Below are 12,370 nucleotides of genomic sequence, written 5' to 3' on the forward strand. Positions count from 1 at the left end.
CTTGTGATGGTTAAATAAATCAGTTTTCCAACTACTCTCCTATTAGACATCTTCACATTCAGATCTATAGGGGTATCAACTGGCTTTGCCCCTAATAGACCAATTTCTTCCAACAAGACAAGCACATACTTTCTTTGCGAGAGAGAGATTCCCCTGGCCTTGCTACTTCTATGCCCAGAAAATATTTCAAGTGCCCCAAGTCCTTAGTCTGGAACTAGATTTGTAATAAATGTTTGAGATTTTCATGCCATGCTCATCACTTCCTGTGATAATAATGTCATCAACAGAAACTGCCAACACAATCTTCTCAAAGGTAGTATCTCTACTGAACACTGAATGATCAACCCTAAATTCTGTCATCCCAAACTATTGTACTACACTATTGACATACCTTACCTTCCTCCCCTTGAGAAGCATACCCTGGAGGTTGTTCCATATACAACTCCTCTAGGTCAGAGTGAAGAAATGCATTTTCAATATCCAACTGAAACAACGACCAATCAAAGTGTAAAGCCAAGGAAATAAGCACCCAAACCAAACCCATTTTAGCTATAGGTGAAAAAGTATCAATATAATCAATGCCATAGGTCTTTGTATACCTTTTGGCTACTAAGCATGCTTTATATCTCTCCACACTACCATCAGCAAGATGCTTAATAGCGTAAACCCACCGACAACCAACTGCTTTCTTCCCTAGAGGCCAAGAAGTGAGGTCCCAAGTATGATTAGATTGAAAAGCATGAAATTCCTCATCCATCACCCTCTTCCATTCCGAAGAGAGGAGCATCCTGAAGAGATCTAGGAACAAATACAGACAATAGAATGGATATAAATGGGCAAATGAAACATTATGGGATATAGGATGTTTAGTACAAGTATGCTTACCTTTGTGAAGCGCAATGGGGAGATCTTAATGAGATGGATCCATCGATTGAGGAGCCGATGATGGCTGGGATGGAGCTAGAGAAGGTTGAAACACAATACCACGAGGGTAGTGAGCATACACTCGATGGATTGATGGTTGCATTAACTCTTGAACAACAAGAGTAGTCACAAACACCTCCTCCACTGGTAAGGGAAGAGAAGGTGGGGATAGAGTATCAAGAGAAGTAGACTTAGTTGAGGAAAAGAAAGCAACATTTTCAAAGGTCACTTCAGGAATGGCAAAGGAGCGGTGAAGGGAAGGACTGTAGCACGTATATCCTTTCTAGGTCCGACAGTACCAAAAGAACACATTTAAGAGCACGAATTTCCAATTTATCCAATGCTGGACCCAAGTGATGAACAAAACAGACACAACCAAAAACATGCAGAGGCAAATGAAACGAAGATTGAGAAAGAAAGACAATAGAAAAAGGAGAGGAGCCACTTCATATAGAAGATGGTATACAATTAATGAGAAAGCAAGAAGTAAGAACAACATCACTTCAATATTTTTTTGGAATTGACATTTGAATCAAAAGTGCCTAAGCAGTGTCAAGTAAATGTCTATCCTTCCGCTCAGCTACTCCATTTTGTTGTGGAGTGGAGGAGCAGGATGATTGATGTATTATGTCGTGAGATTCAAAGAACATACAAAATGAGCGTTGGAAATATTCTTTTGCATTGTCAGACCGAAAGTATTTAATGGAGACACCAAATTGATTCTTAATTTCAGCATAAAATGAGAGAAATATATCAAACACCTCCATACGAGATTTCATTAAATAAATCCAAGTCATTCTTGAAAAATCATCAACAAAGGAAATAAAATATTTAAAACCATTGTAAGACTCAACTGGACAAGGACCCCAAACATCTGAATGAACAAGTTCAAAAAGACTCGAGACTCTAGTAGATTCCCTTGGAACAAAAGAGACACAATGATGTTTACTAAGCTGACAAACTTCACACTGGAACAAGACTCTTGAGAGCTGGAAGAGAAGGATGACCCATTTGACAGTGCCACTGCAATGATGTAATGGAAGAATGAAGAGTTGTCTGTGATCCGCCACTATCGAGATAATACAATCCTCCAACTTCATACCCGCAAAATGGTTGGGCGAAATTTCAAAAATCTCCTTCAGCCTCCCAGGAATCGCATTCCCTAGTTTCAAAAAAAATTGTATTTTTCTAGGATCGTTTTTGCACCGAAACCGGATCTAATTTGAAACTAAAATGAGGGAGATGTATACCTGATACGGATTCCACAGATGTAGCTCCCAAAGTGGTAGTTCACGCCCAAATTGAATCCCAAAACCAGCTTCCACTGAAGATGGCGCAACTTGGAGTGAAGCCAGTTCAGCAACGCAGTTTTCAGCAAAACTGCAATCCAATTGTATGGATCGAACGAGGGAGGTGAGCACGGTTTTTCTCCACAATTTTCTTGCAAAATTCAGAGATAGAACTAATCAAGATCAGTCCCAAGAAGTGGAGGTCAAACTAGGGTTTTTGGGCAGCAAGAGAAGAGAGAACTGAAAGCAGAGTGATCTGATGCAGTTTGATCTCTCTTTTCTTAATCCTTAAGAAACACCACTCCTAATCGAATTAGGATGTTTGTAATCCAAATCTTTATTTGGATCTGAACTCTATCAGTGGATAGGTCTTATCCTCTTATGAGAATGGGTGCTCCAAACTCATATCCAAACCCATATTCGCCCAAGTCACATGACAGCTTAAGCAGTCATGTGACCACTTGATTAATCATATTAATCATGGACTTTAGGCCCATTAACTAAGTGGCTCACATCCCAAGAGAGTTGCTAGCCCATTTAGGTTCAATTTGTATGGCGTAGGACCCCAACAATGACCTCACATAAGCCCACATGGGTTCGGCTCAGCCTTTGTGAAAATGCCTAATCGAATTCACTACTAAATGCAGTGAACCCTTGAGTCCATTAGTATGGGCTCAAAATGGGCCCAACATTTACAATTAAATGATCCCTGAGTCCATCCATCCTATGAAGGCCCAAGGATAATGGACTTAAGTAAGATATAGCCCATCAGGTAAACAACCCTTAATGGTCTCTTACACTTAACCTCTCAGCCCACAATGATCAAACACTACCCGACAGGGAAGGACCTCTCCCCTGACTGCAAGGTGCAGTGTTGCACTCTCTGCTCAGATGGGTCCCAGGAATTAAAACCTTTTGCAAACATTTTTCTTGAAACATAATATATATCATATAAATATATTTTGCAAAACAAATCTCAAACACGGTTGAAATTGACTGTCAGCAGGTTTTGGCTTCCATCAGAGAGAGTGCAATCCCGATCATTAACTGTCTGACAAAGGGGCTGATCCTATCACTATGATCACCAACTAAAGTGAATTCTCAGACTGCCCCAACATACTCAGGTTTTGACCCACAAAGGATCTCACTGATTGGCATATCAAAGACAGCCCGATCTGACACTCAGTACAATACCATAATCAAGTCTAGGGATTATGTATAACTTTCCAGTTTTGCCCATCAGTCTCCAAGGTCCAGGGCATGACTGGAAAATGGTCTGGGTTCAATGCTTCAATCAAACACACACTACATGTGCTTCGGGTCTAATCCTAGCAGTTAAGACAAGCTGCCCCAACTTCTTTGGCAGCACATCAATGTCAGCCTTGGCAGGATAAACTCCCCAAGTCTATCCAATGGTTGAGAACATTCTAAACTAACACGAGTCTTACAAGTGTCCAGTTTAAGGGGTAAATACACAGAAAAACACCAATAATAACATAAAACAATAATGTACTTCTGTTCATTTACAATAAATGTATCTGTACATTAAAACTGATTGGAGCTAAGGGCATACACTGTCTAACACTAACCTCACGGTTCACAAGGAACAACCCACCAAACATATCAACCACAAACAACGATCAACCAAACTTCACATTAACAGTCCCTCTTCAAATTGCCGAGTAAAGGGAGTCTAAAACATCATCAAACAATCAACCAAAGAAGCAACTTGAGGCATAGAAGCCTCCGAACCTTCTGGGCGATCAATCCTTTTAGGTTCTTCCCTTTCCTTTCTTCTCGTATTAGTAGAAAATCTTAGTCGAACCAGTTCCCGGCATTAGGGGTGCAAGTCGGGTGGGTTGGGCGAGTTTATGGTCAACCCATGCCCGACCTTAAAATTTGGGCTTAAGACCCGAGCCCGAGGTCAAGCCCGATTTGCCCAACCCGAGCCCAGCCCGCCTTGTAATTTGATGCACTTGGGTTGGGCTTGGGCCTAGGCCGGGCTTGAGTTGGTCAATGAACCCACTCTAAAATTATACATATATAAATGTATTTACACAAATATATATATACATATATTTATGTATGTATGTAAATATGTATGCAAAATATCTATACAAATGTTATATATACATACATATATATATATATATATGTATGTATGTATATACAAATGTTATATATACATACATACATATATATATATATATATGTATGTATGTATGCAACATTTACATATATACACATATATGTATAAATGTATATAATTGGGCCGGGTTCGGGCTACCTAAGGGATAGGACCCGAGCCCAACCCAAAAAATAAAAAAGCCCGACGTCTTGGGCCCAAGCCCAACCCGAGGACTGAAAATCCAAGCCCAGCCCGTGTAAAATTCCGGGTTGGACCAGTTCGGGCTCGGGCTGGGCCCGCCCAAGTTGCACCCCTACCAGGCATCCTTCACTAATTCAGTCAAGAAACCTGATCAACCAGGCTCTGATACCATGTTATCAGGCCTGTATTTAGTTAAATAAATAAAGGAAAACTTCTGGTATGAGTCTAGAAGAAGTGATGGAGAAGAAGAAGAAGAAGAAGAGCAGAGAGAGTCAAATAGAATAGAGCAAACCAGTCTCTATCAAGAGAGAGAGAGAGAGAGAACTGTCACCCCTATATGTTTAATTCATAATGAAAAGTAAAATTACACTACTACCCCTGTATACAGAGACTTAAGAACAGAGCCAAGAAAACTGATTTAAAAGAAGAGAAAAGACTAAAATAACCCTAGAACAAAAACTGTATTTTAACAGAAAGCATGTAATAAACTCTGGTAAATGGAGTGAAATCATCAAATAACATTAGCATGTAATAAAATGGGAACAAAAGAATAAAACTAAGAGAACATGTTGGATAGGAGAAGACAAAACTAGGATGTCAGCTTGCTTATCAGCATGGTTCAAAGTATTGATATGCTCGAAACTAAAAAATTCAGTATCAAGCAGTTAAAAGCGTTGATACTCTCATCACTCAATGTCCATCTATCACTAACTATTGCTCACCTACTACCATTAATTGCAATTGACAGATGTCTTAAGACCTTCATATTTGATGTATAAACAATTTCAAAAAAAAAATAATATGTATTGTTAAGGATTTAATCAGTTTTGTGCAGATTTAGCAGTAATCTATTATATGTTTATTGTTTAGATAGTGGGACCACAGCACTCTTATTAGGCCCTTTGTTGATTGCCTGTTAAGTGTTTTATGCAGTTTTAGATGCTTGCCGCCCTATAAGGGCATATTTGTCATTGTACTCCACTTTATATTTTTAATATAAATACTAGTGAAGGGGGCGGCCAGATTAATGAGCTCTCTTTTCTCTCTCAAACCTCTTCCTCTTCTTCTTCTCTCTTCTCTTCTTCAAGAAAACATCTTTTCTTTTACAGATTTTTTAATTCAGCAAGATTTCTACTTGTATCATACAATACAATGCAATACATATCAATACTTTGAACCTTGCTTTTCAGTAAACATGCTGCCTTCTGGTACATATTATCTATGACTTAATTTAATTAGGGTATTGGCTTGGATTAGAAAATTATTATAGTAACTGCTCCGTAGGTAAAAGTTAAAACACAATTCCCCATTATAAAAAGTTGTTATTAGTCAGTATCCCCATTATACAAAATTTTACCATATTCAATAAATATTTTCTTTGAAAAATGTAAAATTCAAATTTACACACATGAAAATACAAAATTTTACCATATTCAATAGATCATTACATTTGATCTATTGCTCAACAGTAGTCAAGGTCCAACACCATTGATGCTTCAGTTGGTTATCTAAAATGTAATTATAAGTGTTGTGAAGTGAAAACAGGACTAACAAAAGAATGCTATAGCTACAATAGTCATCATGTTAGGGTGATTTAGCTATACGACTTACCAGGAATAAAGAAGAAAAGGCGAACAAGGAGTGCCAAGAAAGCAGCCCAAGTTCCATACTCACCCCTGTCAATCAGATATAATTTAAAAGCATGTTCAATCTTTTTCTCTGAAAATAAAATAATATCATGATCAAGAGAACATGCTTTTCTATTGGCAAGTGATAAAAAAGGAAAATGGAAAGATCAAGGATGGCATATGAATTACTTGATCCATGAGACCACGCTTCTAGGTGCTTGTAGAGCAAACAAAGGAACAAGAAATGATTTATGAACTGCAGTGCCCTTGGAAATCACTAGAACCCTAGAACAGAAATTCAAATGTCTATTAGAAAATTTTCAACACTTTATATACTGAGAAGTATGACACTAATTCTTCTAATAACAGTATTCTGAAATTCTTATGATCAACATTTCATTAGGATCTTTTTACTTCTTTAACAGTTACTGAAGCTACAAAATTACTTAACCAATTAGGACCATAGGGCCCCATAAGGGATGCAGCTTGGGTAGGTTTTATAAGTTCAGCACCAACTCAAGAAAAATCCTAATGTAGAACAGCCAACACAAGTCCAACATGGGAGGGTAAGAGCTAAACCAAGCCAAAACAGATCAACCTTGGTTCGAAGCTAATCCTAACTAAGGTGTTCATGTTAGTCATAGCCCTAAAACTAATAGCGTGATATTGAAGAAGGGCATTTTTGTAATGTTCACAATTATTAATAAAAGGGCAATTTTGCCATTCATGTTCACTAATGTTGCATTTTATATGAATAGTCCAAAGTATCTATGTCAAGATAGTGTATTCTTAAGTGTGTTAAGAATTTGAGATATGCTGAAATTATCCCCCAAATCCTCCCTGGAGACATGTTTAAATTCTAGAGTTGCAAGAACCCAATCTGCTACCGAGTTGATGACAGCTGCCACACTCTTGTCCAAATTCCAGTATTTTTCTTCAAAAACTCTTCTATTTCTTTCTTTCCATATATTCCAATAAATTCCAAACGGTATACAGCTCCAAAGCATTCTTGCTTTCTTGCTCCCTCTTAATTTTGGCCATGAAAAAAATTCCTGCAGCAGTGCCTGGCTGAAAGTTTGAGAATCCAAACATAGTAGTAAATATCCTCCACAAGAATTCAGCAATCTTGCAAGAGGTGAAAAGATGACTGACAGATTCCTCCTGTTCTTTGCAGAGGACACACATATTAGCCAAGCTGAAGCCCCTGGATTTCAGATGGTCCATTGTTAGAATACTATCCATGGCAACTAGCCAGGCAAAAGTTTCAACTCTTGGGGGAACCGGATTTCCCCAAACAGCAGCTACCTGATCTGAATCTGAAATATTTCTGATGAGAGCCATATAACATGATTTAACAGAGAACTTCCCATTTGAGCATTCTTTCCACCAGAATCCATCCCTTGACCGAGCTGAGATTTTCACTTTCTCTAACCCCTCCAGAAGGAAAATGCATTCCTCCAATTCTCTATCCAGCAAAGGCCTTCTGGACCTTGGACACCAGACCAACTGTTCCCCCCTTCTCTCATAACAATGGCTTATGGTTACTTCAGCTTCAGATAACCTATATAGACTTGGGCATAGCTCACACAGTTTACCTGCCCCGCACCAAATGTTCTCCCAAAACCTGATTCTTGCTCCATCTCCAACCGAGAAGCTTGTTAGACACCTGATTCCTGAAATCCTAATTGATTTTTTTTTTATCAATAACTGAATGAAAATCAATAAGAAATAAATAAGAAAATACAAGGAGGAGAGGAGAGACAAACTCTCTTAGCTCCCACTCCCCCAAAAAGAAGAAAACATTACAACATAGCCTAGAACAAGTCGCTTCTTCCCACCCCTTGCTTAGCCAAAGCATCAGCCAAGCTATTGGCATCTCCCTTAATCCATTTAAATTGAATTTCCATTCCTTGAGCCAAATCTCTGAACCTTTTTTTCATTTATATACTCCCACCAGTCCATCTCCTCCTCCTTTTGGAGCCAACCAATAACGAGCTTTGAGCCCCCTTCAATTATCAGTTTGGAAACATTTAACTCCTTGGCTTTCTGAATTCCTTCCATCAAAGCAAGGATTTCAGCTCTCAGTGAGTGACCTACACCAATAGGGCCAGAAAATATAGCCCTAATAGTGCCTCACTCATCTCTGAACCCCCCATGCCAGAAGGTCCAGGGTTACCCTCACTACTACCATCAAAATTCAATTTGATAAATCCATTGGATGGAGGGGTCCAGGATGGTTAAATTTGATAAATCCATGAAATCCTGATTGAATTTCATGATCCCCTTCCATACACTCACCCCATATGAAGACCTCACCTCCCTGGATTCCCACCCAAACCTCACCATCCCATACTTACCCACCACCACTCTTATCCATAATGACTTTTCCTCCCTCCCTGAGCCAAATCTCCACAGCCACTTTCCAATCAATGCCTTGTTAAAAATCTTGACTCTCCTAAAACCCAACCCACCCTTCTCTTTTGGTGTACAAACTTTCCCCCAGCTTACCAAGTGAAACTTCATTCCCCTTCCCTCCCCACATACTCCTTTTCAAAGAAAATCCCTTTGAATTTTTTCAATTCTTTCAGCCACTTGTGATAGAATCCTAAGGATAAGTAGTAAGTCAGTAGGCTAGAGGGAACACTCTTTATTAAGGTTATTCTTCCCCCCAAAGATAAGTGTTTTGCTTTCCAACCATCCAGCCTCTTCTCTACTCTTTCCACTATTGGTCTCCATAATGCACCAGATTTTGAGGATCCCCCAATCAGCATCCCTAAATATATAAAGGGGAGTTCTCCAATTTTACATTCAAAGGCTTCAGCACATTCCACTAGAACCTCCCTTTCAACCCTCCGAACTCCAATCAACACACTCTTTGATTGGTTCACCTTCAGTCCCGTTAACAGCTCAAAGTTTGCCAAAACTACCCTCAGATTTAAAACCTTCTCAAGTGAAGCATCTAAAAAAATCAAGGTATCATCTGCATATTGCAGATAAGAGATATATGGTCTATCTCTGCCCGACTTGAAGCCTTCAATTAGACTCAACTGCCCACTTCTTTCCAATAAAAGATTCAATACTTCCGTAACCAAGACAAACAGCATGGGAGATAGTGGGTATCCTTGCCTGAGGCATTATAGATACCTTGTGCATGAGCCTCCATAGTTTGACAATATAAATACTTATAACCTAGTTAGGAAAATGAGGCCTGCACATGTCAGCTATGGTGACTTATACATAGAGGTATGTGAATGCACATATGGGATCTATTACTCTCCATGTGACTCAGAAGTCCTTGGCCAAAACAACATGGTTAATGGAAAGAGCTCCAAGTGTCACCATATGAGTCACCATCAATCCAGTGGGACATATGATTGAGCTATATGGTGTTTGACATAATCACCATGACCCTCAGCTCTTTTTTTATCAACAAAGAAAGATTTTATTAACTTCAAACTAAGGTACTACACAAAGGTGGAAAATTCTCCACCAAGAGACAACTTTAGAATTTTGCCCAAAATATTTGTTGTCTACTAGTCCCTTGCTTAGCCAAACTATCCACCATCCCATTTGTTGTTCTTCTCACCCATCTAAAAACAGCATTCATCTCCCTTGCTAAATTTTCTATTCCCCGGATTGTGTCTACAAATCCATGGGACTGGGGTACTATTTGTCCATGAAATGACTACTTGTGAGTCACCTTCCACCTCCAAGTTATGAAACCCAAATGGCTTAGTAAAGCTTAATCTCTAGAGTAGACTAAACAACTCTACTGTCAATGCATCACCATTATCCAAGTGTCCTGAATATAATGCCAAGACATTATAGATAGAAGGATTCTACCACATGGTAATTGTAGATGGAAAGGTTCAAATCTGTCGAATTCATGCAATTAGGGTAGTCATGATGTACTGCTAGGTGTACTCATGACTTGTGGAACTCTTGTGAATTAAAAGAGTTTTTAATTGAATTCAGCTGGAAGGAGTTCCATCTAGGATGCTGAAGTAATTTAGCATTGTTTTCCACTACCTAATAGTGAACCTAAGAGGTCACACATTAAGGGGCAAAATGCAAACAAAGTATGAAGGAGGGTGTGCCCACTCAGAAAAGTCTTAGTGCAGGGACCTCTTTATAATTTTTTATCAGCAACTCAAAGAATTCTATTAGAACTTAAAATGAGAATAATACAACAAGAAGTTGTTAAAAATAACACCCATTGCAACAAAGAATCCCACCACCCAACTAACATTGAGCCCAAAACAAATGATGTCTATTCCTCCTTGTTTAGCTAATCCATCTGCCAAACCATTAGCAGACCTCCTAACCCATCTTAACTGAATTTGCATATGTCTTGACAGCATCTTGAACTGCCTAAATTCATTTCTAAAGTGCCATAATACCCTTTCTCCTTTTTTTAACCAGCCAATGACTACTTTTTGTCAGACAGTTTATGTCGTTCGCTCCAATCAGATTGATGTATCTTTTGACATTTAATGTATATGAATAAAGTACATAATTAATTCATGTCATTGTGGTGTGTTTCTATGTAATACCCTTACACTAGACACTTATGAGACTCGTGTTAGTTTAGAATCTTCACAGCCGTTGGATAGATCTGGGAGATTTATCCGGCCAAGGCTGACACTAATGTGCCGCCAAGTTGGTTGGGGTGGCTTGTCTCAGCTGCTAGGTTGAGACCTAAGGTACATGCAGTGTGGGTTTTCTTGAAACCCTGAACCGGACCAAATTCTAGTATTACCTTGGACCATGGTGATAGATGGGCAAAACTGGAATCTTACACCTAAAGGGATGAGAGATCCATCATATGGATGGCCAAACCCTGCAGGTAGGATGGGGAAATTTCAAAAATTTCTCTCTCCCATGTGGGAATCACACTCCCAATTTTAGAAAACTGCATTTTTAAGGATCAATCTTGAACCTAAACCGAACCAGATCTGAAACCATAAGGTAGGAGAGGGATATACCTGATATAGAGTAGTAGCAACTCCCAATGAAGGTGTTCACGCCCAAGGAGATCACCAAAGACTGCTCCCACTGAAGATGACACAGCGTAGGGTGGAGCAGAATCAGCAGGGTGGTTCTTCAGCAAGAACCTGATCCTTCACCAAGAATCTGATGGAGGGCGAGTGAACACGACTTCAAATCAGTTTTTCTCCCAAAAACTGATATTAAGAACCTTTCTTGAACGCTCCTACAGGTGGAGATCGAACTGGAAATGGCGGCAACAACTGGAGAGGGCAAGAGCAGAAGGTGACGTCAGTCCAAATGTAGTTGTCTTCTCTCTTGAATCAGCAATCTTGAAGGATGAACTGGGGTTCCCCCTTCTCCTCTATTTATAGCCTTAAAAAGAGCTTTTCCTAATCCCATTAGGAGTTTCCTAATCCAAATCTTGTATTTGGATCTAGACTCTCTTTAAGAGATAAGGATAATTCCTTATCTTATCTGCAGATAAAGATCAGCCCTCCTAATCCAATTAGGAGTTTCCTTATCCAAATCTTTATTTGGATCTGGACTCTCTGAGTGGATAGGGACAATCCCTTATCCTATCTGCTGATCTAAATCCCAGAACCGCCACTCTTTAATTAAGCATATTAAACCAGTTTGAATTGGGCTTTAGGCCCATTAAGTCCATGTGCTCACTTATCCTCCAAACTGCTGCCCAGTTGGGTATCCTTGTATGGCATAGGACCCAAACATTGATCTACACATCAGCCACATGGGTTCAACCCAGCCTCTTATTACAAGGCCTGGCCGAATTCACTGTAGGAAACAGTGAACCCCTGAATCCATCACCATGGGCTCTTAATGGGCCCAACATTTACACTAAATGGTCCCTGGGTCAAGCCACCGTATAAAAACCCAAGGACTGTGGACAGATGCAAGATTAGCCCATCAGGTATTACCCTCAATGGTCTTACACTTAACCTCTCAGCCCATAATGATCAAACACTGCCCGACAAGAGAGGACCTCTCCCTCGGCTGCAAGGTAGAGTGCTACACTCTCTACTCACATGGATCGCGGGGATTAAAACCTTTTGCAAACATTTCGAAACCATAATATATATATGTATATCTTTATATAAATATATTTTGCAAAACAAATTTCAACGGTTGAAATCGGCTACCGACAACTTTGGTTTCCATCAGAGATAGTGCATCCCCGATCATTCACTTTGTCC

At 39.5% G+C, this 12,370-nt stretch overlaps 1 protein-coding gene across 1 annotated transcript in view; it reads right to left on the reverse strand.

The window, feature by feature from the left end:
• Positions 1–12,370, reverse strand: part of LOC104587675 (cold-regulated 413 inner membrane protein 1, chloroplastic-like) — a 50,158-nt gene that overhangs the window by 10,083 nt on the left and 27,705 nt on the right. Inside the window, exons 3-4 of the mRNA XM_010245370.3 lie at positions 6,360–6,455; positions 6,154–6,218 (exon numbers count right to left, since the gene is read on the reverse strand). Coding sequence (XP_010243672.1) covers positions 6,154–6,218; positions 6,360–6,455 — 161 coding nt within the window. The remainder of the gene's footprint in view (positions 1–6,153; positions 6,219–6,359; positions 6,456–12,370) is intronic.

Source organism: Nelumbo nucifera, chromosome 3 (assembly GCF_055504915.1).
Source record: "Nelumbo nucifera cultivar China Antique chromosome 3, China Antique-T2T, whole genome shotgun sequence".
NCBI classification, from domain to species: domain Eukaryota; kingdom Viridiplantae; phylum Streptophyta; class Magnoliopsida; order Proteales; family Nelumbonaceae; genus Nelumbo; species Nelumbo nucifera.